The 27,778-nt window shown below is 46.3% G+C and overlaps 1 protein-coding gene across 1 annotated transcript in view; it reads right to left on the minus strand.

The window, feature by feature from the left end:
- The window catches only part of LOC126335615 (putative mediator of RNA polymerase II transcription subunit 26), a 53,761-nt gene that overhangs the window by 18,673 nt on the left and 7,310 nt on the right, over positions 1-27,778 (minus strand). The window contains exon 2 of the mRNA XM_049999068.1: positions 8,254-9,918. Coding sequence (XP_049855025.1) covers positions 8,517-9,918 — 1,402 coding nt within the window. The 3' untranslated portion in view covers positions 8,254-8,516. The remainder of the gene's footprint in view (positions 1-8,253; positions 9,919-27,778) is intronic.

The following is a 27,778-nucleotide window of genomic DNA, read 5'->3' on the forward strand; positions in this document are numbered from 1 at the left end:
TATTATTATTATTATTATTATTATTATGTTGATAAAACTTTCAGTACCGATGCCCTGATGGAATACCGACAGGATGACATTATTATATTCTAAGAAAAAAAGGCACGACGAAGGAATTATCCAAATGAGATGGAAACCGCTAGATGTAATGCACATGTACAGACAAACGAATGTTTACTATTCCAGAAAAGTTGGATTATTTATTCAAGGGAACGAACTTCACAAACTGCGAAAGTCAACAATGCGCTGGTCCACCTTTGCCCCATATACCAGCAGCTAAGCTGTTCGGCTAGGTTTTCATTGACCGAGTTGTTGGATTCTTTTGAGGGATTTAGTGCCAAATTCCGTTCAACTGTCGCTTTAGAATGTCAAACTCTCGAGCTAGTTGGAGGACCATACATATAGTGCCGCCTTTTTTCCGCTGAAATGTAAGCGCATAATGGCTTGTCATGAAGGGCAGGAAAGAGGGCGTAGAATAGCGTCGACGTTCCGCCGCGCAGTAAGACAGCCGCGGAGGGCAACCAAAGGCGCACTGCTACGAAAGGAATGGCATTCTAGACAACCAATCACTCCTCGTTTTTGGACAGCATGGTGGACGACTATCATGTTGGTATCCCACTCTGTCTGGTGGGTCTCCAGACACATCTTCACTAATCAAAATATCCGCGGGTGTACTGCCGGTCTATAGTATCCAACGGGCACAATATTTCGGCGATCAAACATGTCGCCATCATCAGGTGAACTGACGGACTGAGCTCCTGTGAACGTGCCGGCACGGAGATCCGTACGCTATGGCTGCTCAGGGGGAACTGGGTTCGGTCGCGGCGGCGGCCGATTTAAATACTCTCCGCCCGCGGCGCGCTACCGTGGCTTGAGGCGCGGACGGCGGAGAGAGCGCGCCGCGGGCGGAGGGTATTTAAATCGGCCGCCGCCGCGACCGAACCCAGTTCCCCCTGAACAGCCATAGCGTACGGATCTCCGTGTCGGCGCGTTCACAGGAGCTCAGTCCGTCAGTTCACCTGATGATGGCGACATGTTTGATCGCCGAAATATTGTGCCCGTTGGACACTACAGACCGGCAGTACACCCGTGGATATTTTGATTATCAAATACGCCGGGAGAAACTCAAGAATCACATCTTCACTGATCTTCGGGGCTCAGTTTGTAGCGGGCCTCATCGCCGAAGACAAGTCTGCTCCAATCAGTGAGGATCCACGATACATTCGCAGGATGCACTCCAAAATGGTAACTGTTCAAACAAATTTCGGACTTGCACCCTGTCGTTGTTGAATTCATCTTACGATATTTCGACTGGGTACCTGCCAGCCCATTACCGATCGCTGCGGCCATTGGCGCACTCACCTTCGATTACACCAAATGGTGGAGATCTTGGAGTTACATGACCTATGCAACTGGTAACCACTACAACGGTTCATTAACTTTTCTGCCCAACCTATTCCCCCGATTTTTTAATAATAATTCTTGTCTAATAATAATAGTGTTACGCACTACAGAACTCCTCCCCTTTATTCAAGGGATCATTAAGATGTTAAGGCTACATGATTGTGTACCATCAGCACTGTGTGGTCTTCCAAAAATTCGTAACTGAAGTGTTGTATTATGCCCAATAGTGAGCAACAATGGAGCTCCTACAAACGATTTAGCCAAACATCTCGGTTTCCTTACTGAGATCATTGACAGGCGGATGCTCACACACATCCGTAACTCAGCTGACTTTATCAATAGACTGGGGGCTCTCAATCTACGCAGCTGTGACCATTTGGTTACCTTTGATGTATCACTTTTTACAAAAGGCCCCTCTCGCAGATTCTTTGGCATTAACTGGAAAAACATTTCAAGGGAACATCACTGCTTTGTTTCGGCATGCTCTATCTTCAGCCTATCCAATTCAACCAAGAATATTTTGAACAGCCTGACTCCCTGCCTCAGTTGCCATCCTTTTTATGGAGGGTTTCGAGGAGGGAACACTTTCATCAGCTGCCCTTAAGCAACTGTATTTTGGAGGTATGTGGATTATACTTTCTCAGTGTGACTTCATGGAGAAGATGAATTGATGGAGTTTCTTCACCACCAAACCCCATTTGTAACAACATTCGGTTCATTTTGGAAACAGAGAAAGATGTTTGTCTGCATTTCTTTGATGTCTTGGTTACACGAAAGAATGATGGCTCTCTGGGCATTCAGTTTATCCTACGACCACTCGTACTGTTTTGTCTTTGCAGGGGTTCAGTTAATAATAATAATAATAATAATAATAATAATAATAATAATAATAATTATTATTATTATTATTATTATTATTATTAGGGTTGAGGGGGCGCTCGACATGATGGCCAACAGCGCCCTGACGAAAAATCAACAGGAAATCTCATGGGTGGAGACGAAGGCTGTGCCCACAAGCAGAGCAGTTTATAATGTACTGAAGTCTGCCGCCCTTCCCCACCAGTTTAGGGATGAGGCCTGATAGATCACAAAATTTCACCACTCTGTTTAACATTCGTATCGGTATCTGCGAGGACGGTGGGCAGGAACTGAAAGCAGCACGCCACAAACTCATAGAAAGGTGGATCCTCCCCCCGGAGGAGAATTTACCTAATCACCATGCAATCATGTAACTATGTAGCCATCTTATTGTTCTGAGCAAAACACTTTTGTTTATCGGATCCAGCAATTAGAAGGTTAATGAGAATCTCTTACCTAAAATTCGTTTCGTTCATCACCGTATTTAAATGTACCATAACATTTCGAGATGACTGAGTAAGCGTGAGACACTAAACTAACGCCTTCCATAAAAAAGCAAGATAGTAACAGTTTCCGAAGTCTTTCACACTGTGCGCACCGGTAAGGTTTCTTCCCACTTACGCAAATAATTTTTTCCGATCGCAGAAGGTAAGTTTGCCTTGAGAACTTCAGAGAAGGTGCGTTTTTGTCACTCTAATAACATATTCCTATAGCGTTACATCACTATCTCACAACAAAAAAGTGTTGTAAGTTCATGGCTGGATTCATGATTTGTTATTTATATAAAATGAAACCTGGAGGTCGAATTCTGAGGTCTCTTATCGGATCCAAGTTTGGGTTTAGTTATGAAAGAGTTAATTAATGATGAATAGTAAGTCGTTTCAGACGCCAAAGAATATCCGTTGCGTCAACTATGCACGTCTGCGACGAATTGTACCCGAGGATAGTCAGATTACGTCATTCACCCAAATTGAGGAGCAAATCTCCAAGGTCATGGAACGTGTCAGTACATGAACTTACAACATAAAAAGTAATAACAGATAAAAATAAATGTTCATGAACCTGAAAGAAAATCAGTCCGTAAGTTTAAGCAAACGCTATCAGCAATACAATGAGAATCATCTTAATTTTTCAAGGAACTCCTCGACAGAATAGAAGGAGTGACCAATGTGGAAACTCTTCAGTTTCGATTTGAAAGCGCGTGGATTACTGCTAAGATTTTTGAATTCGAGTGGCAGCTTATTGAGAATGGATGCAGCAGTATACTGCACACCTTTTTGCACAAGAGTTAAGGAAGTCCGATCGAAATGGAGGTTTGATTTCTGCCGAGTATTAACCGAGTGAAAGCTGCTTATTGTTGTAAATAAACTAATATTGGTAACAAGAAACGACAATAACGAATATACATACTGAGAAGCCAATGCCAAAATACCCAGACTCGTGAAAAGAGGTCGACAAGAGGTTCGTGAACTCATACTACTTATTGCCCTAACCGCCCGTTTCTGAGCCAAAAATATTCTTCTAGAATGGGAAGAGTTACACCAAAACATAACATACGACATAAGTGAATGAAAATAGGCAAAGTAGACTAATTTCCGTGCCGAAATATCACTCACTTTCGATACCGTTCGAATAGTGAAAATGACAGTATTAAGTCTTTGAACAAGATCCTGAACGTGGGATTTCCACGACAGCTTTCTATCTGAACACCTAGTAATTTGAACTCTTCAGTTTCACTAATCATTTGCTCATTCTGTGAGATTAAAACGTCAGGTTTTGTTGCATTGTGTTTTAGGAACTGTAAAAACTGAGTCTTACAGTGATTTAACGTTAGTTTACTTTCTACAAGCCATGAACTGAGGTCATTTACAGCTCTACTTGAAACCAAGTCAAAGTTGCACACAACATCCTTTACTCCCAAGCTAGTGTCATCAGCAAACAAAAATATTTTAGAGTTACCCATAATACTAGAGGGCATATCATTTACATAAATAAGGAACAGGAGCGACCCCAACACTGATCCCTGGGGCTCCCCCCACTTGACAGTACCCCACTGAGATCCCACATCACAGCCGTTATCAACATTGTGAATAATGACCTTTTGCTGTCTGTTGCTAAAGTAAGAGGTGAAGCAGTAGTGAGCTACTCCCCTTATTCCGTAATGGTCCAACTTCTGGAGCAATACTGTGTGATCAACACAGTCAAATGCCTTTGTTAAATCAAAAAATACGCCAAGCGTTCGAAACGTTTTGTTTAGCCCATCCAGTACCTCACAGAGAAAAGAGAATATAGCATTTTCAGTTGTCAAAATATTTCTAAAGCCGAACTGTACATTTGATAGCAAATCGTGTGATATAAAAAGATCAATTAACCTTACATACACAGCCTTTTCGATGACTTTTGCAAACACTGATGGCATAGAAATAGGTCTAAAATTATCTACATTATCCCTTTCTCCCATTTTATAAAGCGGCTTTACTACTGAGTACTTAAATCGCTCAGGAAACTGACCATTCCTAAAGGAAAAATTACAAATATGGCTAAATACAGGGCTAACGTGTGCAGCACAGTACTTTAATATTCTACTAGACACTCCACCATAATCGTGAGAGTCCTTAGTCTTCATTGATTTGATCACTGTCTCAATCTCCCTCTTGTCTGTATCACAGAGGAGTATTTCAGACGTCTATCTCGGAAAGGCATTTGCTAAGAAATTTATATGATTTCCTGTAGATACAAAATTTTTATTTAATTCACCAGCAATGCTCAGAAAATGGTTGTTAAATACTGTACATATACCTGATTTATCAGTAACAGAAATATTATTACTGCAAACTGATTTTATATCGTTAACCTTGTGCTGCTGACCAGACACTTCCTTCACAACTGACCATAGTGCTTTCATTTTATCCTATTAATTAGCTATTCTATTTGCATACCACATACTTTTTGCCTTGCTAATAAGATTTTTAAGCACCTTACAATAGTGTTTGTAATTGGCTACTGCAGCTTGATTGTGACTACTTCTAACATTATGATATAATTCCCGCTTTGTTCTACATGATATCCTTAGCCCACTAGTCAGCCAACCGGACTGTCCATTACTGCTAGTACCTAGTTTAGAATGTTCTAATGGAAAGCAACTCTCAAAGAGCATGAGAAATGTGTTATGGAAAGCATTGCATTGATCATCTATATTATCGGCACTATAAACATCTTGCCACTTCCTTGACACGTTATCCACACTGCGGAAACGCGACCGTTACGTTGGCGTGATCTAGTTGAAATATGTCACTTGTGAACGAGACTTCAGACGTGACGGCCGTAAATGTGTGTACTGGTTCACGAGGCTCAGTCGTGCGTAATTCAGATTTAAAATGCAAGTTGATTGGGGGTGGGGTTGTCTGAGGAAGGAGATCAGACAGTGAGGTCACCGGACTCATCGGATTAGGGAAGGTTGGGGAAGGAAGTCGGCCGTGCCCTTTGAAAGGAACCATCCCGGCATTTGCCTGGAGCGATTTAGGGAAATCACGGAAAACCTTATCAGGATGGCCGGACGCGGTATTGAACCGTCGTCCTCCCGAATACGAGTCCAGTGTCTAACCACTGCTCCACCTCGCTCGGTAAAATGCAAGCTGGAACCGAGTCAGGTAAGATTAAACGTACAGACCAGCATTCCTACATCAAAATCTAATCCCTACGTTGAAAGAAAGCAAAGGCAATTTAGAATGCTCAGAGAGATGTGTGGGAGGAATAGTGTAGTGGATCGAAACACACTATCGCGGTGATCTGCTGGTTTATTGATAGAATATTTTGAGAGAAGTTCGACGAAATACACGAGAGTAAATTGCACGTGAGACCACAATATCCGTAACCTAAATTTACAGAATCGTAATTGAAAAGTCAAATGTCAGGTAAGTTGCTGCCAGAGTGGTTCCGCATAGTATGAGAAGGGCAGGTAGCAGGTCACAAGAGAATTGCAGAGGAATTGCTTCAGTGATACCGAATAGAACGAGAACAGTTTCTGAAAAGTGTATGATTTTGTTTACAGAAAATCCGCTGCTGAGCTGCATTGTGAGACTCAAAATATCCAATTCAGTCGTTACTTATAATTTACTATAAATGTCACAACTGAAGCGCGTATTTTCCATGTCATCAGTTTCTGAAAGGGATTGTTGCTCCTGATGGAATCTGGATACGAGATTTTGTGCCAGAACTGGAAAAGTTGCGACTCTCCACACCCGAAACAATTCCGCCAGCAACAACGTAAGGATAAATCGTTCATGATCTTTGCGTTTGACATGAATGGAGTCATTGCTACAGAGTGCTCCAGAAGACGGCTGTAGCAGGCATGTACTATGAGCTGTTTCTGAAAATTATTTTGCACCCGAAGATTCGTGAATGAAGGCCTGATATTCTTCCAACCGGTGTCCATATTGTGCAACACTAGATGTTTTGCTACCAGTGAGAGAAATGCTCAACAAATATGGATGGGAAATACACCCCACCCAAGATACTGATTTAGTCCACTGGACTGATTCGTTTTCCAAATTCAACGAACAACTGCGTGGAAAACGTTTTTGATACAATTGATGAAGCTTCCCATGAGGTGACCCGAGTGATCAGATAGATGCCCTATTTGAGTACAGTAGTTGTCACAAAGGTTGAAAGCTGTCATAAGTAAAAATGAAGATTATATTTGATGTGTGAAACTTATTTTACAGAATAAATTGTTTCTTCACTTTCATCTTACAGAGTGCAGAATTTTTCAAGTGACACTCGTGCCTTCTTTGGTGGCTTTATTCACTCCATAGAGAGTGCATCTTTAATCAGAACAATTTTAGATGGAACTTAAACGTTCACCTCTATACGTAAGTTTACAAACACGCTCAGACGCCATGGAGTTCCTCGATGGCTGGTGGTTATGGAACGAATGGTGATCATGTGAAGGGGGGTGGGGGGAATCAAAGAGGATGTAGTACTGCAGAATTCCTTCTAACCTGCCTGAAGATCTCACTGGCATTTGTCTTATTGAGGCAGGTGGTGCAATGGTCTCCACTCTTTCATGCAATATCCTGCTTCGCGTGAGCAAATATGCATAAGACCATTCTAATCGCTAGGACCTAAGAAGTAGTCTAGCACTGGGAAAAAGGGCATTCCTGGCCAAGGGAAGCCCATTAGTGTCAAACTTAGGTCTTAAATTCGGGAAGAAATTTATGAAAATGTACGTTTGGAGCACAACATTTTATGATAGCAAAACATGGACTATAGGAATAGCGAAACATGAGATAATCGGAGTATTTGGGATGTGGTGCTACAGAAGAATATTTAAAATGAGGCCGGCAGGTAAAGTAGGGAATGAGAAGGTCCTACGCAGAAAATCAGTGGGGAGAGAAATATATGGAAAATACTGACAAGAAGATGGAACAGGACGGTAGGACATCTGTTATGACATCGCTGAAAGGCTTCCGTGGTACCAGAGGAATCTAAAGAGGGTAAAAACTAGAGCATCCATGACAGATCGGAATACGTTCAGCAAGTAGAGGATGTAGGTTGCAAGAGCTTCTCTGAGATAAAAATGTTGGCATAGGAGAGGAATTCGCGGTGGGCCGCGTCAAAACAATCAGGAGATGGTGGCTAAAAAGTCTGAAGTTTGGCAGCGCTCAAAGATCTTAAATCCCTCTTAATGGCGCTACGATAGTAGTTTCATAGTACAAGATGCCATTTTCCTGCTGCGAAGAATAGGTAGAATAATAAATTTGGGTTCAAGCAATTGAGGTTGTCTCACCATTGCAGCTCTCTGCTGCCAGGGAATACTAATTTGCCGTGTCAAGTGAACGCCAGTACACATTCAGCTGCAAAATTTTTGAACTCTTTATTAAGCTACCAGTTTCAAAATTTAGGACTGAATGTGTACTGCAGTTTACTTCAACCCGACTGGCCGAAATACCAAGCACTGTCCTCTACAAAGATGGACAAACAATAACTTACTGTTTGGTGGCCCATCCTCTTCCTGCCTCTGCTGCTTGCTTCTACAGAATCGTTAGAACTCTTGTCAGTTGCAGCTGACATTTATGCTGCTGATACTTCCACTGATGCTGCTGCTGTTGTCTAGACACAAACTAGCATCTGCTGTGATACCATAATGGCAGTTGCCTGGTACTCGTTTGGCGGCTGCTGCTGCTGCTGCCACGCCAGGGTAGCCACATGTTGTTGTTGTTGTTGTTGTTACTGTTGGGCCACCATTGTAGCCATCATTCCTGCTGTTGTGGTTGCATCGCCATGGCAGCTATCTGCTGTTGCTGTGGTTGTTGTTGGCTCACGACGACAGCAGTTATCTGCTGTTGCTGCCGTGGTTGCGTATGTGATTGGCTCACCATTACAGCTGTCCCCTGTTGCTGTGGTTGCGGCTGGCTCACAACCACAGGTACCTGCTGCTGTTGTGGTTGGCTCACCATCGCAGATGTCCCATGTGGCTGTGGTTTTGGTCGGTTCACCATAGCAGCCATCCGCTTTTGCTGTGGTTGTGGCTGGCTCACCACAGCAGCTACCTGCTGTTGTTGTATTTGTGGTTGGCTCACCAATGCAGCTGTCCCTGGCTGTGGTTGTGGTCGGTTCACCATAGCAGCCATCCGCTGTTGCTGTGGTTGTCTCACCACAGCAGTTACTTGCCGTTGTTGTATTTGTGGTTGGCTCACCATTGCAGCTGTCCTCTGTGGCTGTGATTGTGGTCGGTTCACCATAGCAATCACCTGCTGATGCTGTGGTTGTGGTTGGCTCACCACAGCAGCTACCTGCTGCTGTTTTATTTGTGGTTGGCTCACAATCGCAACTGTCCCCTGTGGTTGTGGTCTGTTCACCATAGCAGCCACCCACTGTTGCTGTGGCTGGGTCACTGTGGCAGCTGTCCGTTGTCGCTGTCGTGGTCGGCTCACCATGGCAGCCATCTGCTGTTGCTGCCGTCCTGGTTGGCTCACCACAGCAACTACCCGCTGTTGACGTCGTCGTGGTTGTCTCACTGCGGCACGCATCTGTTGTTGACGTGGTTGAGGTTCTGGATGTCTCACCATGGTAGCAAACCGCGGTTGCTGTAATTGAGGTTGTCTCACCATTGCAGCCCTCTGCTGCAGCTGTTGCTGGTAACGTATCATAGCAGCTATCAGCTGCTGTTGAGGAATGTGACTGGTTAGGTGGTGGTAGTGCTGCTGCTGCTGCTCCTCCTCTCGTTCTGGTTGCTGCTGGACATGCACATTCAGGCCCATGTAAGGATCAGAAACCAGCTTCGCTTGTTCACACGCAGAGGGAGGAGCTGCTGTGTGAGGTACCTGTTTCTGACTTTGGCGTTCAGAAGGTACCGGCATCTGTGCAGGCATTAACGGTCCACCCACTCTCCCTGCCACTTGGGATGCAGCGCTTGTTGCTGGAGGAAGATCCATGGGTGATATTTGCACAGGCACCACTTGTCCATCCTCAGCCAAATGAAAAGGGGCAATACAATGAGGTTCGTTCGAACCACACACTATACAAGGTTGTTCGAACAAAAGATTAAACGAAGTCTCAGGCGGCACTGGACTTGAGCGAGCTGCAGGAGGCATGGGTGCTCTGTGTCCAGCGCGTGGGGCTGCACCTGCTACAGCTGGGGCACTAGTGCCATCTCTGAAACACAAAACAAACTTTATTTACACTAGGTTTCTGGTGCGAGCCCAGAAATAACCGTTTTAACTCTTAAACAGAATTAGATATAACTAGCTGTGTATTGGCGATCAGATTTAGATCGTACATGGAGAAATTTACACTGGCGTATTAATTATGTGAACAGACCTGGTTGGTTGGTTAAATGTGGGAGTATGGGACCAGACGGCGAGGTCATCAGTACCGCGATTCCAAAGTGGGTTACGTAAGAAAGAGCGTCTCTAAATGTGGACAGATTCACACGAGTCAAAGGAATGAACATTAAACACAGTAAAAGCACAAAAGGTGAGACCAAACCCAAAAAATGGAAAAAGCGGAGGCAGTCATGGCCTCACAGACCGTGAAGGCTGCGAAAGGAGTCCTGACCACAACCAATCCGCCCCTGCTCCCAGACTAAAGGAGAACCTAGTAGCTGGAAATGAAAACCACTTTCACAGAGGAAACCGAGGACCAGGTCAACCATCCATGGATCATCTACTAATACTAAATTTAAGGAAACAGGAATACTATACTTAGCACGAAGGGTCGAAAGAAGGGGACATGCCACCAATATGTGAGATGTCGTTAGTCAGGCACCCTAACTACACTGTGGGGATTAGTCGTTATGTAGGAGGAAACAATGGGTGAGCCACGCGTGGTCAATGCGTAACTGGCATAAAACAGTGGGCTCGTTCCGAGATGAACGGAAAGAAGTGCCCATAAAGTGCAGTAGACTCCTTGATTGTGCGGAGTTTATTACTATGAGCAGTAGCGCTCCAGACGGCATTCCACTGTTGGGCAAAGAGAGATCTGACACACATCCGCATATCCAGAGCTGGAATTGTGGAATAAAATGGGGTAAGCATCTCCTTCTCTAGCCAGTTTATTCCCTGGGATTCCCACATGACTTGAGGCCCAGAGAAAGACGACTGAACAGGCGGCATGCTCAAGAGCAGAGAGAAGGTCATGGATGTCAGAGACCAAGAGGTGACGAGAGTAGCATCGATCGATAGTCTGCAGGCTGCTCATGGAATCTGAACACTATGGAGGGAGGCCTGAGAAACAAAAATGAGGGCCCTGTTAATGGCTAGAAGCTCTGCGGTAGACACACGACATGATCCTAGCAACAAATGGTGCTCGAAGCTGGTAGGAGACATGAAACTGTATCCCACCTTATCAGTAGTTTTAGAACCATCAGTGTAAAAGACGGTGGCATCCTGGAACTCTCCAAAGCTGGCACATACAATAAGCCAGTAAACAATAGGAGCGACAGACCTTAAGATCCTAGAAAAGATCGGTCCTAATCCATGGTCTAGGCACCATCCAAGGGGGATATTGGAGGAAAGACACGGGATGTAGTCCAGTGAGTGCAAATTGAGATTCTGGCAGAGGGTAGAGAGACGCATGCCAACTCGCAATCCCACCTGTGGGCTAGTGTTAGGAGGGAGACATCCTTCACTGACGAAGATCAAGAGGTACACAGGATGGGCAGGGAATTTGTGAATGGCGACTGCGTAAGAAACAAGGAGACGGCGCCATGAGATGTGCAGAGGGGGGAATCCCTGCTTCTGTAAAAAGACTATCAACAAGAGTAGTGCGAAAGTCACCAACAGCCAGACGCACCCCACAGTGGTAGACAGGGTCAAGGAGTTTCGAAGTCGAAGGAGCTGCTGAGCCATAAATCTGACTACTATAATCGAGTGTAGACAAGCCCAGAGCATGGTAAAATTAGGGAAGAGTGGAACGGTCTTCATCCCAAGACGTCTGGGCCAGGAGGTGGAGAGCATGAAGCTTAAACATGCATGTAGTCTTTAGGTGGCGAATGTGGGGAAGCCAAGAAACGGGACTGTGCTACATCATCAAGGAGCTGGTTACCTAAATAAAGTTCTGGATCAGGGAGTACTGTGGGTCGACGACAAAAATGCCCAACCCGCGTTTTGGAGGGGGAAACCTGGAAGCCATGGGCGGTGGCCCACACAGAGGCCCGTTGGATGGCACCTTGGATCTGGCGCTCAGCGGATGTCACCGAGCGGGCGCTGCACCAGACGCAAAAATCGTCTATGTACAATGCCAGGGTAACCAGAGGCCCAACGGAGGTCACAAGCCCATATATGGCAATGAAGAAGAGTGTGACACTTAGCACAGAACCCTGTCAGATACCATTCTCCTGAATCTGAGGGATGCTGAGTGAAGTACCAACTAGAATCCAGAAGAGTTGGTACGATAAAAACTCGCGGATAAACATCTCAAGGGGACCAGGAAAGCCGCAGTCATAGAGGGTACTAAAATGTGATGGCGCCAAGCCATGTCATACGCCTTACGTAGGTCAAAGAATACTGCCACAAGGTGCTGGCAGTGAGTGAAAGCCTGTCACCTGGCAGATTCCAATCGGAGAAATGGTCAGTTGGAGATCGTCCTGGCTGGAAGCCACCGTGATAAGATGACGAACGACCCTGATATTGGAGTACTCTACATAATCTGGAGTTGACCATCCTTTCATGTAGTTTACAAAACACATTCATAAAGCTAATGGGGTGGTAGCTGTTAGAGACATTCGGTTTTTCCCACGCTTAAGGACAGGGCTAACAATACTGTCTCGCCATTGTGATGGAAAAGCACCCATGAGCCATGTGATTGAAGACCCTGAAGAGCTGTTGCCTGTGGGGAACGTCCAAGTGTCTGATTATATAGTTGTGAATGGAATCTTACCCTGCGACTGTGTGTCGTGAAGAACTAAGAGCCTGCACCAAATCCCATTCAACAAAAGGTGCATTATAGGGTTCAATGTGGTGCAGAATCAAATGGAGGGTTGGTTGGTTGGTTTATTTTGGGGTTTGGTGGGGGCTAAACATCGAGATCATCAGTCCTCTGTTCCAAACAGACATACCTGTAAAAGGCCTATACAGTAAAAGCGTAACCTCTGCACCCAGAGATAAGGAACACCAAGGAGTACAGAGCTAAAATGGACACCGCAATAACACAAAGTAGAGGAGCAGAGCAGAGAAAATAGTTGACTGAAGTAAAACAAGCTACAGTAGTTGATGGATCAGATAAAAGGTCAACCACTCAACTACAAACGATGAACCTCAAGTTGGAAAGCGTTGATAGAGGTACCAACACAACTTGTTCCCATAAAAGTCACTATTTTGCTATCCATATCACAATTAAAAGTCGCTGGAGTGGGTGTAGCTTGAGAAATCATGCGAGAGCGCCCAGCTTCACGGATAAAACGTAAAACCGAGTGAACTATAGAGGCATCGTCACCTAGAATTAAAGGGATTGCAGCTGGTAAATTAAAGAACTGCCGCAAGGGTGCAGTCCATCAGAATATGGGCCACTGTCAGCCCTGCTTCATAGCGACACTTGGGTAGGTTCTCAGGGAGAAGGAGATAGCTGTGGGTCAACCGCTTATGTCCAATTCGGAGACGGTAGAGAACAACTGTGTCCCTACGGCTCAAGGATGAGTGCCATACGGCCATGGACCAATTTACCATGTGGAGCTTATTTGGCGTGTTCAAGAGAGACCATTCAGAGCTCCAGACATCACGGATCTTGTGATGTAGGGCTGAACGGAGGTCTCTTTTCACCAGACCAAGCTCCAGGTGTGGCGAAGTGGTGGCTGGTTTGGCCAACCGATCGACATGTTCGTTTCCTGGAATGCCAATTTGGCCCGGGGACCACACAAACGTCGCTGAACGACCACACTCGGAGAGAGCAAAAACAGCATCTTGAGTACCGCACACTAGAGGGTCCCGAGGAAAAACACTGGTCGAGTGCTTGCAATCCACTCAAGGGGTCACTGCATATGACAAATGACTTCCCAGGGCAGGAGGAAAGGTGAGCAACCAGCTCCGCAGTGAAAACACTGCTGCCACAAGGCAGGGAATGCTGCTCAGTCGCCGTGGATGAAAGCAAACCCAGTGCGCCCATCGACCATAGAACCATCGGTGTGACTACATCTGTGTCGCGAAACGAGGCACGAAGAGCCATGAATTGTTGAAAACTGGCAGGTGGATCGGAGGACTTGGAGTCGCAGGTCAAATCCAAGTAAAGCCGCAAGCGAGGGAGGGACCAAAGAGGGGTAGAAGATGGCCGGAGGGCTGGAGGAAGGGGAAAGAACTCGAGTGACGAGAGAAGGGAACGAACGCGGACGGCGGTCGGGAGACTCGACCTAGGCCGCTGTCGTGGGGAGAGGAGTGCAGATGACGGAAAAAGAAGGCTGCAGTTTGGGTGGTCGGGCGAGGCAAAGACGCGTGCAATGTATGACGCAAGCAACTGTTGTTTGTGGAATCGTAGGGGAGGTATTCAAGCTTCTACAAAAAGGCTAGTCACCGGACTAGTGCGGAAGGCACCTGTCGCCAATCTGACGCCACAATGGAGAATCGGGTCGAGGATCTGCAACGTTGAAGGTGTTTCTGAGTCTTACACCACGCTCTTTTAGTCGAGACGAGACTGGACTAAGGCCCTATAGAGCTGTAGGAGGGTTGTTCGTGTAGGCCCCCAAACGGTGTAACTGAGGCAGCGAAGGATGTTGAGGTGCCGCCAGCACCGTTGTTTACATTCGCGAAGATGAGGAGCCCAAGTGAGCTGAGCATCAAACAGCATGCCAAGAAAGCAATGCGTCTCGTCAATACGAAGGAGTTCATTGGCAAAGTAGAGCTCTGGACGGATATGGACCGTTTAACGACGGCAGAAATGCATCACTCGGGTCTTAGAGGCTGAAACTGAAACCCATGGTTGGAAGCCGAAAACTGTGTCTTACGGATAGCTCCCTGCAGCCGCCGTCAGCGACACTGCTGTTTGTGGAACTGTAAGAAAGACAAAAGTCATCAGCATATAGAGAGGAACAGACCGATGAGCCCACCGCAGCCGCAGGACCAATAATCGCCACCAAAAAGAGGGGAACACTGAGAATCGATCCCTGCAGGACACCGTTCTCCTGAATATGAGCATAGTTAAAATAAGCGCCAAATCTAACCTGAAAGGAGCGATTGGAGAGAAAAATCAGCAAAAAAATGTGAAGTGGATCCTGTAAGCCCCATCCGTGCAGCGTAGCAAGGATATGATATAGCGCCAGGTGGTATCGTATGCCTTCCAAAGATCAAAGAAAACACCAACTAGCTGTTCTCGCCGAGTAAATGCTGTACTAACAGCCGACTCTAGCGATCTAGCGAGACTAAATTTGTCGATCGCTGAGCGGCCCTGACGGAAGCCGCTCTGTTGCTGGGCCAGGAGGCCCCGAGCTTCGAGGATCCAAATGAGCCGCCGACTCACCAACCGTTCCAAGAGTTCGCACATAACGTTTGTAAAACTGATAGGGCGATAGCTATCAACCCCCAGCCGATCTGCACCAGGTTTCAGCACCGAGATGGTAACACTATCCTGCCAACGACTTGGGAAAACGCCCTCCATCCAGATGTGGTTAAACATCAACAGGGCGAGTAATTCACCCTGACAGTGCGACGAGAGATAGCGAAGAAACTGGTTGTGAATTCGGTCTGGACCTGGAGAGATATCGGGGAAAGCTGTAGGGGCACTTTGGAACTCCCATTCACTAAATGGGGCGTTGTATCGTTCCCAATGGTGCGTGCGAAACGACAACTGCGTACGCTCAGCCTGCTCTTTTATGGCACGGAATTCTGCGCTGTAGCCTTCTGTCGCGTAACTACGAGCGAGGTACTCTGCCAGGTGTTTGGCGATGGCGATTGGGTCAGTATAAAATGTACCCAGAAGAGAAAGGCAAGGGACAGTAGCAAGAGGGCGGATGTCAAAAGCGCACCGAACCCGCGACCACACCTGAGATGGGGAGGTGTGAGAACCTACGGTGGCAACATGTCGTTCCCAGCAGTCCTGTTTGCTCCGCCGTATTAACCGCCGAGTCCGGGCCCGCAACCGTTTAAATGCAACCAGATTCTCTAAGGAAGTATTACGCTGGTGTCAATGCATGGCTCGCCGGCAGTCCCAGATAGCTTCTGCAATCTCTGGCGTCCACCAAGGGACAGACTTATGCCTTAGGGTACTTTAAGAACAGGGGACAGTTGCCTCGGCAGCAGAAACCATGGCTATAGTGAACTCGTCCACTACCAAATCAATGTCACCATGGAGCGGAGCAATGACCATGGCAGTTGAGATGCAGGCTGCCAAATCAGCTTCATGAAGAGACCATCGTGGCAGCTAGTCAGGGGGTTTGAGATTGAAGAAGAGAAACCAGGATAGGAAAGTGGTCGCTACCATCGCTACCACAGAGGTCGTCGTGGACCCTCCAACTGAGGTACAGAAGAAGACCTGGGCTACTAAGAGAGAGGTCAATGGGCAAGTATGTGCCATGAGTCAAGCTAAAATATGTGTGAGCACCAGTGTTAAGGAGGCAAATGTCCTGCTGTGCCAAGAGAGCCTCAACGTTCCTACCCTGGCCTGGTATCTGGCCCCACCCCATAAAGGGTGATGGGCATTAAAGTCCCCCAAAAGGAGGAACGGCGCGTGGAGCTAGGTGAACAAGGCAGCTAGGTCAGCAAGAGGGACAACCTCATCCAGGGGAAGGTAGAGGGAACAGATGGTAAGCTCCATTCCTGCCCGGATTCTAACAGCCACAGCCTCAATAGCCCTGTGAAGTGGCCCTGGGGTACTAGGAACAGTGGCAAGAACATAAACACATACACCGCCAAACAACCTGCTCTAGTTTAAGCGGTTCTTATGGTAGCCACAGACGGAGGGGGTCTGCCGAAAACAGGAAACCAGATTTCCTGTAGGGCCAGACAAATGGCAGGGAATTGGCACGAAAGCTGTTTCAACTCAGCAAAGTGGTGGAAAAAACCACGGCAATTCCATTGAAGGAGAATGGTCTCCAACCAAAGACATGAAAGAGCTTGGAGGGGGGGGGGGGGATATGTCATGCCTTAGAAGCGCTCGCCACCACCGATTGCGAAGTAGCCTGATCAACTTCTGTAGGAGCTGAGCGCTGAGGCTCGAGCAACATCTAGCTCCTTAGTGGACGCTAGATGGTCCTCATCATCTTTAGGTGCAGTGGTGAACTCCTTTTCTGTATATGTCCTGATTTTTCTTCTTTTTGGTAGGGTCCCGTTTGTCCTTCAGTTTATCAGGCTGGGTGGGCTTTTCCGACCCAGTCTCATGGACCGAAGAAGACCTGGAAGCCCTACAACCCTCATGTGGTGGCTTTTTCAGCCACTGGCTAACTTCTGGAGGCCCAGTAACCGTGGAAGGGAGGGCACCAAGCGATCCGCGCGAGGGAAGCCAGAGGAAGCGGACACTTCTCCGACTCAGAGGTGGGGACTGAAGTCCGCAAAGGAGGAGGGATTGTTACTCCCAATGCTCAAAACAGGGGAGCAACTGAAGAGGGTGTTCCCCAACTACCAGGGGGGAGGGGGCAGGAATAGACGGCCAGGCTGGAGAGCCCACAAAAAGCGGCTGAGCTTGGGGGCTCATTGTCAGGGATGGCGACATCAAAGCCGCTGCAGCATACGTCGATCAAATGCGCACAGGGTGAAGTCAGCCGTGTTTAGCTTCTGTGTAAGTGAGCCTGTGCAAGGTCTTATACTCCATAATCTTCCATTCTTTTTGATAAACCGTGTAGTCTGACAAGCAAGGTGAATGTTTCTGTCCGCAGCTGACACAAACAGGGAGCGGTGGCGGTGTGGAAGGCACATCCATAATCCGAAGAGAAAGGGTTGGCGTCACATCTCAATGACATATGCCCAAACCTCCAGCACGTAAAGCATCGCATGGGAGGAGGGACGTAAGGCTTTAAATAACATCGATATATCATCACCTTGACCGTCTCGGGCAGGGTGTCACCCTCAAAAGTGAAGATGCAGGTGCCGGTCGCGACCCGACTATCTTTAGGTCCCCTGAAGACACGTCGTACAAAGTGTACACCGCGGCGTTCCAGATATGCACGAAGCTCGTCGTCAGACTGCAACAACAGGTCACGATGAAAAATAAGTCCCTGAACAATATTGACGCTCTTATGAGACGTAATGGAGACTGCAACAACACCAAGCTTGTCACAAGCAAGCAATGGCCGTGACTGTGCTGGGGATGCTGTCTGTATGAGGACTGCTCCAGACCTCATTTTAGACATGCCCTCAACTTCTCCAAACTTGTACTTTAAATTTACCACAAAAACTGAGGCTTTATGGTCAGAAATGAGTCCATATCTGTTCGGCTGCAAACAAGAAATCGAGGAGAATCCGTTGCACCAGGTAATTTAGACCGCCATTCCTCCCCTGGTGTGTGCAGGAAGGGAACAATTGAGGTTCATACTTTGAAGCATTCACCTTTCCTTTCTTAGAGACTCGGGCCTGCGCACTATTTATATTTCTTTTCAGGGTGGTCCCATGAGCAGCTACGGAGAGCAATGTCCACCCAGACAGAGCCCCACTTGCCTGGGTAAGCCTAATAAAATCAGGGGTAGGCAGGTTCCCCAGAGGTCGCCCACTAGCAACTGTTCTACCTCAACATCCATACGTCTCCTCGTCACGCAGCACACCTTGAGATTTAAATTTTTTATAGATGTTTATACAATCCTGGCGACCCAGGTAGACAAGCCAAGATCCACGGGCTCTGTACTGTACAACGTTCCACCGTAGCACCTGCCGGTGGTCGTTGAAGCACACTCAGAGCTTGTGGTATTGAGGACTGGTGGCGCTTCCCAGTCCCCAGCTCAGGGACCCCAGGGTCGCCAAACCCATTACCAGCAGCTAAATGCTGCGTCCTCTCAGGGGTGAAATGGATGGGGGTTCTGTTCAACTCTGCATGTCTGGAGGGTAGGAAGTATAAGAAGATGACATCACAAAGTGTGTCGTAATGGATCAGTGCTCAAAGCTCCTTAGACGTCCAGACCCTGGACGGTAGACTTGCTGGCGGCCCAGAACACTATGGAGCTTTCATGAAACCTGTGATAAAGAGGCATACATACCCAGGGAGGAAACACAGCACCCCCAGAATTCCTTTTTACTCCGGTTTACAAGGTAACGAGCCTTACCTCGGAGACGCTTAAAAGTGAGTTGGTTTGGATGGGAGATGTGTCCCTTAGATCGCTGCAGCGCCCGTCAGCTGACCTGGACAGTGACTGCGCCATCCTTGGTCCACCATGGTACGGGACAAAGGGGGGCCCTGTGGATAGGGGTACAGCAGTGGCAGCAGCATAAAGCGGAGTGGTAGAGATGCCTTGTATGACTACATCAATGGAATTCGAGAGGGAGAGGTGTCAAAGCACACAGCAGACATGTATAAAGGCCAATTGGCCCAAGAGACATTGGGGCATGACTGCCTGGCAGCAGCAGTGGAACGAGTATTACTGGAAAGGGAGGAGATCGTGAGATCGATAGCAGAGAAGGTGCCACGAGCAGCACTGGAGTGGGTAGGGGAACCATCGGTGAGCAGACACAAATCGAAGTCCAATGCTAAGTTGGTCGATTACGATACCCCGACCCATTGACATGACACTCCCCTCACAGTTGGTGGGCATAGAAATCTCCAAGGAAGAGATATGGGGCCAGGAGTTGCTGGATTAAGCTAGATAGTGCAACATAAGCAAGTGGCACACCTGTAGGTAGGTAGACATTGCAAAGGGCGATTGTCAGAGCAGTTTGCACTACCACTTCCAAGGTGGTCACTAGGGACATTAGAGCAAACCGAAGTGCAGACCCAACCAGATGCTATCAAAGGGCCAGCACAGTTCTAACAGGACGCCCGATAACCACAGAATGTGAAGTGGTCATCACAGAAATGTGTTTCTTGGGGAACATCTAACGCAGTATAAGAGACAAGACAGTACATTTCCAGTAGGCAACCATAGTATCCATTGCAGTTCCAATGGAAGATCGCGTGGTGAGAGTCCAAGGTAGGCATGAAGGATCTGAGGAGGAGGTAAGGCCAGTTTGTCAGTAGTTGTCACTGGCAAGGATGGGGTGACATCTGAAATGTCATACTCAGGTTGCGAAAGGGGAGTTGGCACCTCCAGGGGCACTGGGGGTGCAATGTCATGGGATTTATGTTTCTTCTCCTTCCCTTTCTGAGGTGGAGGACGGCAGGACATGGGGAGTACAGACGTCTGCAAGACTGGGAAGCAGAAGAGACGTGGTGACCTTGGGGCGCACAGATTGTGTGCCTTGTGGTTGATTGGTGGTTACAGTCTTCTGGCCTGAGAGACACTAGGGTGACGTTTCCTGGGGGGGGGGGGGGGGGAGGCTGATCACTGACAGATGCCGAAGAAGGGGGGCACTTCTTAAGCCAGAGAGGGGGAATGACTCCCTGGCAGCAGGTTGTGGGACCTGCAGGAAGGCTGAGGGGAGAGAGAGATGGGGCTGGGTTAAGGACGAGGGAGGAGCAGGCGGAGGAGGAAAGGAAGATACAGAAGCAGAAGTTGAAGATAGTGACACCAGAAGGAGTGCCTCATACTATCGGTGAACCTCAGCTTAAGAGAGGCGATCCAGCGACTTGTATTTTTGTATTTTGTTTTCTCTCTTGTAAGCCGGGCAATCCAGCGTGAGAGGTTATCAGCACAGTTGACACACACAGGCTGCGGAACGTAAGGGCTTCCCTCATGGACTGGGTCGCCATAACCACCACACAAAGGGTCCGCTGTACAGCCGCAAGATATATGCCCAACATGCAAGCACCAAAAGCATCACATAGGTGAAGGGATGTACGGCTTCACGTCCTATCAGTTTCACATAACCTTGGCCTTCTCCGGGAGAGTATCACCCTCGAAAGCCAGAATGAAGGCGCCAGTATCGGTGCTGTTGTTTTAGCTACCCTTCTGCACACGTTGAACAAAATTAATGCCATGTCACTCCAGATTAGCCAGGAGTTTGGCTTCAATTTGCAGGATGAGGTCCCCATGAAAAATAATGCACTGGAGCATATTCAGAGAGTGATAAGGAGTGATAGATGATGACAGGCACGAAGAGCTGTGGATTAGGTGGCAGATGAACCATTGATCAACAGGGAGCCCTACTGCATATTACTAATGGACTTCACCAAACTTGTCCTCTATATTTCCCACAAAAAACAATGGCTTTATGGCCCTAAAAGTGTCTCCATTTATTCTAGTACAGATGAGCTAACGAGGAAAGGGTTTCAGCCCAGACGGCGAGCCTGGCCCTCCTCCCATTGGGTAGCCATGGAAGGGAATGCTGGCAGGTCATACGAGGCAGCTTTTAAGGATCCTTCACCATTCGAAGAGTCGGCCATGTAAGAACGGCCAGATTTTTGCAGCTTGATACGCTTCCTGCGCCAAGCATCCGCCCTGATACCACACACTGCAACCAGGACCAGGGACCCTCAACATGGGCGCCACCCAGCCACAGCAAGCATCGTCTGGCGTAGTGGCTCTTGCCAAGAGTTCTGATGCTCCAAGAAGACAAATAACCACTCCTTTTCATAAACGGGGAGGGGACAGCTGAGGTATCAGTAGTGTGATCCCTGTGTTGTCAGGAAGCTCAGCCATTTGGTTACATAACAGCCCCATGGACTGGCTACATGTGCTGGTGACCTAGAAGGAGGAAAGCGGGCTATAGTGGGGAAGTGAGGGAGGAGAGGATACCACACTGTAGATGCTAGGGATGGAGTTCTTGCCCATATTGCTCACACTAAAAACAGGAAATTGTGAAGAGGAGGTCAAACCTCAGGTGGGAAGCAAAATGACAAAAGGGTGAAAAAACAGGCAAAAAGGGACAAAATTGCTACCAATACAGGAAACCAGGGGAATAGCCAAGTCGACATAAATCAGAACACCGAGAGAGGGGAAGGATGTGGCAACGAGGAAGGAGCAGGGATAGGGAGACGGGGCAGGGAGGAGAATTCACGAAACAACCTTGAGCCCCCTTGGGGGGGATCAGACGTAGAACTAGGGGCAAATTGTTTATGGAAAGACAGGAGGGGCTCACTTCCAAGGCAATTAGAATAACTGCTAACTGGTTCAAGTACATGGTAGAGAGGTAGCGTCGTTGCCAGGTAGTCGAAGCCTCCAGGGTCTTCGATTGTACGAGTAATGATCAACGGTATGAGGATACATGGGCTGCACAAAACAACTGCATGAAAGACACAGAATATACAGGGTATACATAAAGTCCGGGAACACTTTCAGTTATGTATTGCTCAAGAACCAAACATTTGCGGATAACATACATATCATTTTGAAAAGAAATCCTGAAGGTTTTTTTTTTCCTTCGCGTATACCACCACAGCGCAGTTTGGTAATTTGCTGTTAGTGAACGCTATTCGCCAACATGGGGAGTTCAGGAGCGGAGCGAGGTTTCTGTGTGTTGGAGTTCGACAAAAACAAGTGTGCTACAGCTGTTCAGTGGATGTTTAGAACCAAGTACGGTAATAAGCCACTAACATGGATGGCCTTTTACCACTGGCCCAACACATTCGTTACACCGGGGTTTCTTGTGCCCGGGAAAGGGAAGCGGACGTCCTAGTAAGAGTGTACTGAATGTGGAGCACCTACAAGAGAGATGATGGGACTGGTATGGCAAGAATTCGATTACCGTATTGACGTCTGCCGGGTCACTATGGTTCGGATATCAAATGCTTTTCTTTAAAAAAAAACTTCCAGAGTTTATCTTCCAAACACAATATGTATGAGATGAGTACAATGTTAATTATTGTGCAACAAATAATTTGAAAGTTTTCCCGGACTTCATGTACACTCTGTATAACCACAGGTCATGTGACTTGTAATTGAAAAAGTATCATGTTCTCTCAAATGGCATAAGATTCTGGATTTCTTCCCCATTCCGATCTCCAGGAGGGAACTGTCAATGGGGAGTTAACCATGAGGTAAGGATTAAACAACCAACAACAATGAAACGTCCTACGAATTCATGCGTGGAATATCGGCAGTAGGAACGCGGTACTGAAGCTATATAATACGAAAGGTGAAACGGGAAGGCTCGAACTCGATGGAGTTTAAATGAATTAAAGGGTAATATCACCTGCAGCTTAGAGAGAGAGAGAGAGAGAGAGAGAGAGAGTGTGTGTGTTACTGTGAACACTTCACTGATAGGACTATCTCCGTAGTAGAAATGAGGGAGGAGGAAACCTACGTTCTGCACTACGTTTCAGGTAGTGATAGAGAACACACTACTTAAAAAATTACAGGAGGAAGAGACATACTTGCAACGTACCTGGAGACAAGGAAGATACCAGCAAGGATACACACACAGATCACACATACATTCCGAAATCTGAAACTGGCTTGTAAGTCGCACATAGGACCACATAAAGACTCATGTAAAAACTTCGTATTATTGAACAGTGGAGTGAATTTTGAGAGAGTCGTCTAAAATAATAAATGAGGAAGTAATTGTGTACTGAAGTAATGAATACGTATGTCTGAGGTTCTTAAAATTGTCGATACTGGTTAACACCATAGGCAGTTCAGTTACAGATCAATAGACATCCCGAGGAACGGCAGTATGAAAAGCTGGACGTAGAACTTAGTTACATCGAAGGTAATTGCGAAGAAACGTTGGGTAACTGAAGGAACACTTCAATGATCGACGAAAGAAGTAAGTACAAATATGTTTAGTGAAAGGAAGGAATGTAAGTCGCTTAAGAATGAATCAAATAAGAAGTGCCGAGATCCAGATAAAATGCGAAGTATTCTAAAAGTAAGAGGCCATAAGCAGGATTGAAGAACCATGTATAGCAGTACTACTTTCTCTGAAATTAAAAGCAAAGGAGCCATCATCAAAAGTTAAGCTGAATTACACGATTAAAAGCGGGAGTGTATGGGTAGGTGGAGAGAGTAGACTGGAGATCTGTATAAGGGTATGAACTATCTGAAACCTGATGAAAGAAGAAAAGACACTCTACATAGAAGTTGTACGACAGCCAGCATTCGAGTCCAGGTTTAGCAGAGCTTTGGGAGACCTGTGTTCAGATAAAGGAGGAGGCACAGGTAATATTCCTTCGAAATTTTTGAATTCCTTTGGTGAAGTGGCTACTAGTCGTCCATTCGAATTGGTTTCTATAATCATTGTTTTTCTAGACATCTGCATCTACATACATACTCCACAAGCCACTGCACGATGTGACGAACAGCGCGTCTCCTGTAACATCTGCCACTGGAGCACAGGGTGGTACTACTACCAGCCATTTCCTTTCGTGTTGCAATTGCAGGTAAAGAGAGGGAAAGACGACTGTTCGTACGCCTCCCTATGAGCCCTAATTCTTCGCATCTTCTCTTCGTGATACTTACGCGAAATGTATGTTAGTGGCAGTAGGATTGTTCTGCGATCAGCTTCAAGTGCCAGTTGTCTAAATTTTGTCAATAGCTCTCCTCGAAGGAAGAAAAAGTCTCCTTCCCTCAAGGGATTCCCATTTCAGTTCCCGAAGCAACTACGTTACACTTTCTAGTTATTCGGAGCTACTGGTAACAATCTAGCAGTCCACCTCTGATCAGTTTCGATGCCTTCCTTTAATCCGACCAGGCGCAGATCCCACACACTAGATCAGTACTGAAAAATAACTCGCACTGGCGTCCTACATGCGGTTTTCTTTACAGACGAACGACACTTTCCTAAAATGCTCTTAATAAATTAAAGTCGACCATCGCCTTCCATACCACTACCCTCACATACTTGTCCCATTTCATATCTTTCTCCAACGTTACGCCCACATATTTAAATTATTTAAATGACATGACTTTGTCAAGCGGAACACTAGTAATGCTGTACGCGAACATTATGGGTCTGTTTTTCCTATGCATCCGCATTAACTTACATTTTTTCTACAGCTAGAGCCAGCTGCCATTCACCATACTAAATAAAAATTCGTCAAGTCATCTTGTGCCCTCCTGCAGTCACTCAACTTTGACACCGTCCCGTACACCGCAGTATAATCAGCGAACAGTCGCAGATTGCTGCCCACCCTGACCGCCAGATCACTTCTGTATACAGAAAATAATAACGGTCCTGTCGCACTTTCCTTGGGCACCCATGACGATGCATCAGACGTCTTGAAAAACCTCCACTCGATTCCTAAGATAGCAAGGGTTGAAAAGTGCGAGAAATATCGCAAAATCACTTTAACAGCTCAAGAGACTTGAGAATCTGTTTGTTCATCGGCATTATAATCCGCAAGCGTCGTGGAGGGTACTTATCGTACCGTTGACTGATCCCTCCCTTCCCTATTCCCCTCCCTAGTGTCGATGTCGTTACCCCTCTGAATGAGCCCAAATTTTTCGTATCTCTTGTAATCATTTCGTCACATGTATGTGACAGTATGTGTTGTTGTTATTCGACTGTTCCCCTAAATAGCTAACTACAAATTTCTATAATAAGCCTCTCTATGATGCACAACGCCTCTACTGAAACGTCTGCCACTTGAGTTTGTTGAGCATCTCTGTAATTCTCTTGCACCAATTAAACGAATCCGTGACAGAACTAGCCTCTATTCATTCAATCGTTTCTGTATCCTTTATCAGTCCCGCCTACTATGCGTCCCAGACTGATGAACTTTGCTCAGGAACCGGTCAAACCAGCGCCTTGTAAGATGGAAATAGTGGTAAATTCCAATGGGACAAAAGGTCATCGGTCCCTAAGCTTACACACTACATAATCTAACTTAAATTACGAGGCCCCAGGGAGGACTACAATCTCCGACGGGGGAAGCCGTGCGAACAGTGGCAACTCACCCCAGACCTCGCGGCTACACCACTTCTTTCGTGGCTGAGCTACCTTCTTATAAATCTCAGTCTGGCAGTCGCCTTTCCAACTAGTCTTACGGTTCCGTCCTTCAGGTGGCAAGAGCGGAACCCTTAAACTTCTACGTCAAGCCAAAAAATCTACTGCCATTTAGGTCGTGTGTTTTGGTGTCTTTCCAGTACTGATATCGATAACATGCTAAAATCGTCGTAATTATGGATTCCCGTCATGGATGGAATATCAAAATACGTAACTTAAGTTTGTACGGAACCCTCAGTGAGCGAACCCTACTCGTACCTATCCGGCTTTATTTGTGGTCATTCCACTTAAGATCGCTCTTCATATTTACTCCTAGATACTTAACGGTAGATACTGTTTCCAGTCATTTATCGTCAATAGCGTACTTCTGCAGCAGTGGATATCTTTCCCTTTATATTCGTAATATGATACATTTATTTCCGTTCAGGGAAAACTGCCAGAGCCTGCACCATTCATCGATGCTCTCCAAGTTCTTCTGCAATTAGATATTGTCTTCTGGCGTTGCTACTTTCTTACAGAATACCGCGTCATCTGCAAACAGTCTTAAATAGCTTCCGACGCTTTCTACTGTATCATTTATATAAATTGTATACAGTAACGTTCCTGTCACACTTTCCTGGGGTTCTCCGGAAGTTACTTCTACATCAGTCGATTCTATTCCGTTACAAGCGACATGTTGAGTTCTATGTGCAATAATGTCTTGAATCCAGTCAAAAATCTGTTCCGATGTTCGGTAGGCTCACATTTTTTCACTAAACGGCAGTGTGAGACTGTCAGTGCCTTGCTGAAGCCAAGGAACAAAGCATCGACCTGAGCGCTGTAGTCTACAGCGCTGTGTAATTGACTGGGTGGCAGAGCGAGCGAAGTTTCTCCCATGCTCTGTTTGCGGAATCCGTGTTGACTTTTATAGAGGAAATTTTCGTTGTTAAGTGTAAAACACGTTCCATAGCTCTGCAATAGACTGACGTCAACGACATAGGCCTATAATTATGTGCATCTGCACAAAGACCCTTCTTTAAAACGGAATGACTTGCGCTTTTTTCTTTTATTTTTTATTTACAGTTGTAGGTAAGCCATCCTTGTTGCAGCGACATACCATAAACGGCTGACAGGAGGATAGCAACTCCTTTCTCATAATCGTTGGAGAATCTTACGAGTATCTTATCTTGTTCTCATTTCTTGTTAAGATTTTACGCGGCGAATATTTTACGAAAACTGAATTAAGTATTTTGGGCCTCTCTCTTATCTTTGAACCAGTATCGTCTTTGAGTGAATGTTTTCGAAACGCTTACTGCATTTACATTAGTCAGAACGTCTTAGGGCTTTTACTCAAATCGGTTGACAAAATTTAATTTCAAAGCCACTGAACGCTTCTCTCATTGTTCTCCTTACTCTCATTTTCGCTTGCTTCAGCTTCTGTTTATTCAGTTGCGTTTCGACTTTCCTTTAATCTGCGATGAAGCTCTGTGTGCTTACGTAGCAGGTTCCTAACAAGCATATTAAACTACAATTTATCTTTCCCATCCCTTAAGACCTCACTCCTAAAATACTATGCTTGTCTAAGGTGTAGTAAACGGTGTTCCGTATTTTTTTTCCATTTCTGTGCCAAATTATCTTTACCTTGAATTATCGATAGTAATTCTGGGACATTCCCTTGAATGATTCTACAGTTGTTAGATGAATATATGTTAGAGGGATCGGAAAAGAAAAAGCACTAGATGCAGTTGTGACGCTGTTCGTGATAACAGAACCAAAAAAAAAAAAATCAAAGTTCTTAAAGTTTATTTAACCGTGAATAAACGTTCGTCAATGTAAAATAGTGTAAAATGTTCGAAATCCTGAGAAAAGTGTGTGTAGCCCACAGGGAAACCAATTTTATGTTCAATATGTACGAGAATCAACAGGGAAAAATAAGAATGAAAGGTGAAGAAGGTGCTCGAATTAGAACGGGTATTAGATGGGGATGTAGCCTTTCTCCCTACTGCCCTATCTACGCATTGAAGAAGCCTATCTACGCATTGAAGAAGCAATGACGGCAATAAAAGCAATTATCAGCTATGTTACAGAACTTTATGGTGTAAGGATATGAGTAATATGTAACACTAATCACAAGTAAGGAAGAATTGCAA

The sequence above is a fragment of the Schistocerca gregaria genome, chromosome 2, assembly GCF_023897955.1.
Source record: "Schistocerca gregaria isolate iqSchGreg1 chromosome 2, iqSchGreg1.2, whole genome shotgun sequence".
Taxonomy (NCBI): domain Eukaryota; kingdom Metazoa; phylum Arthropoda; class Insecta; order Orthoptera; family Acrididae; genus Schistocerca; species Schistocerca gregaria.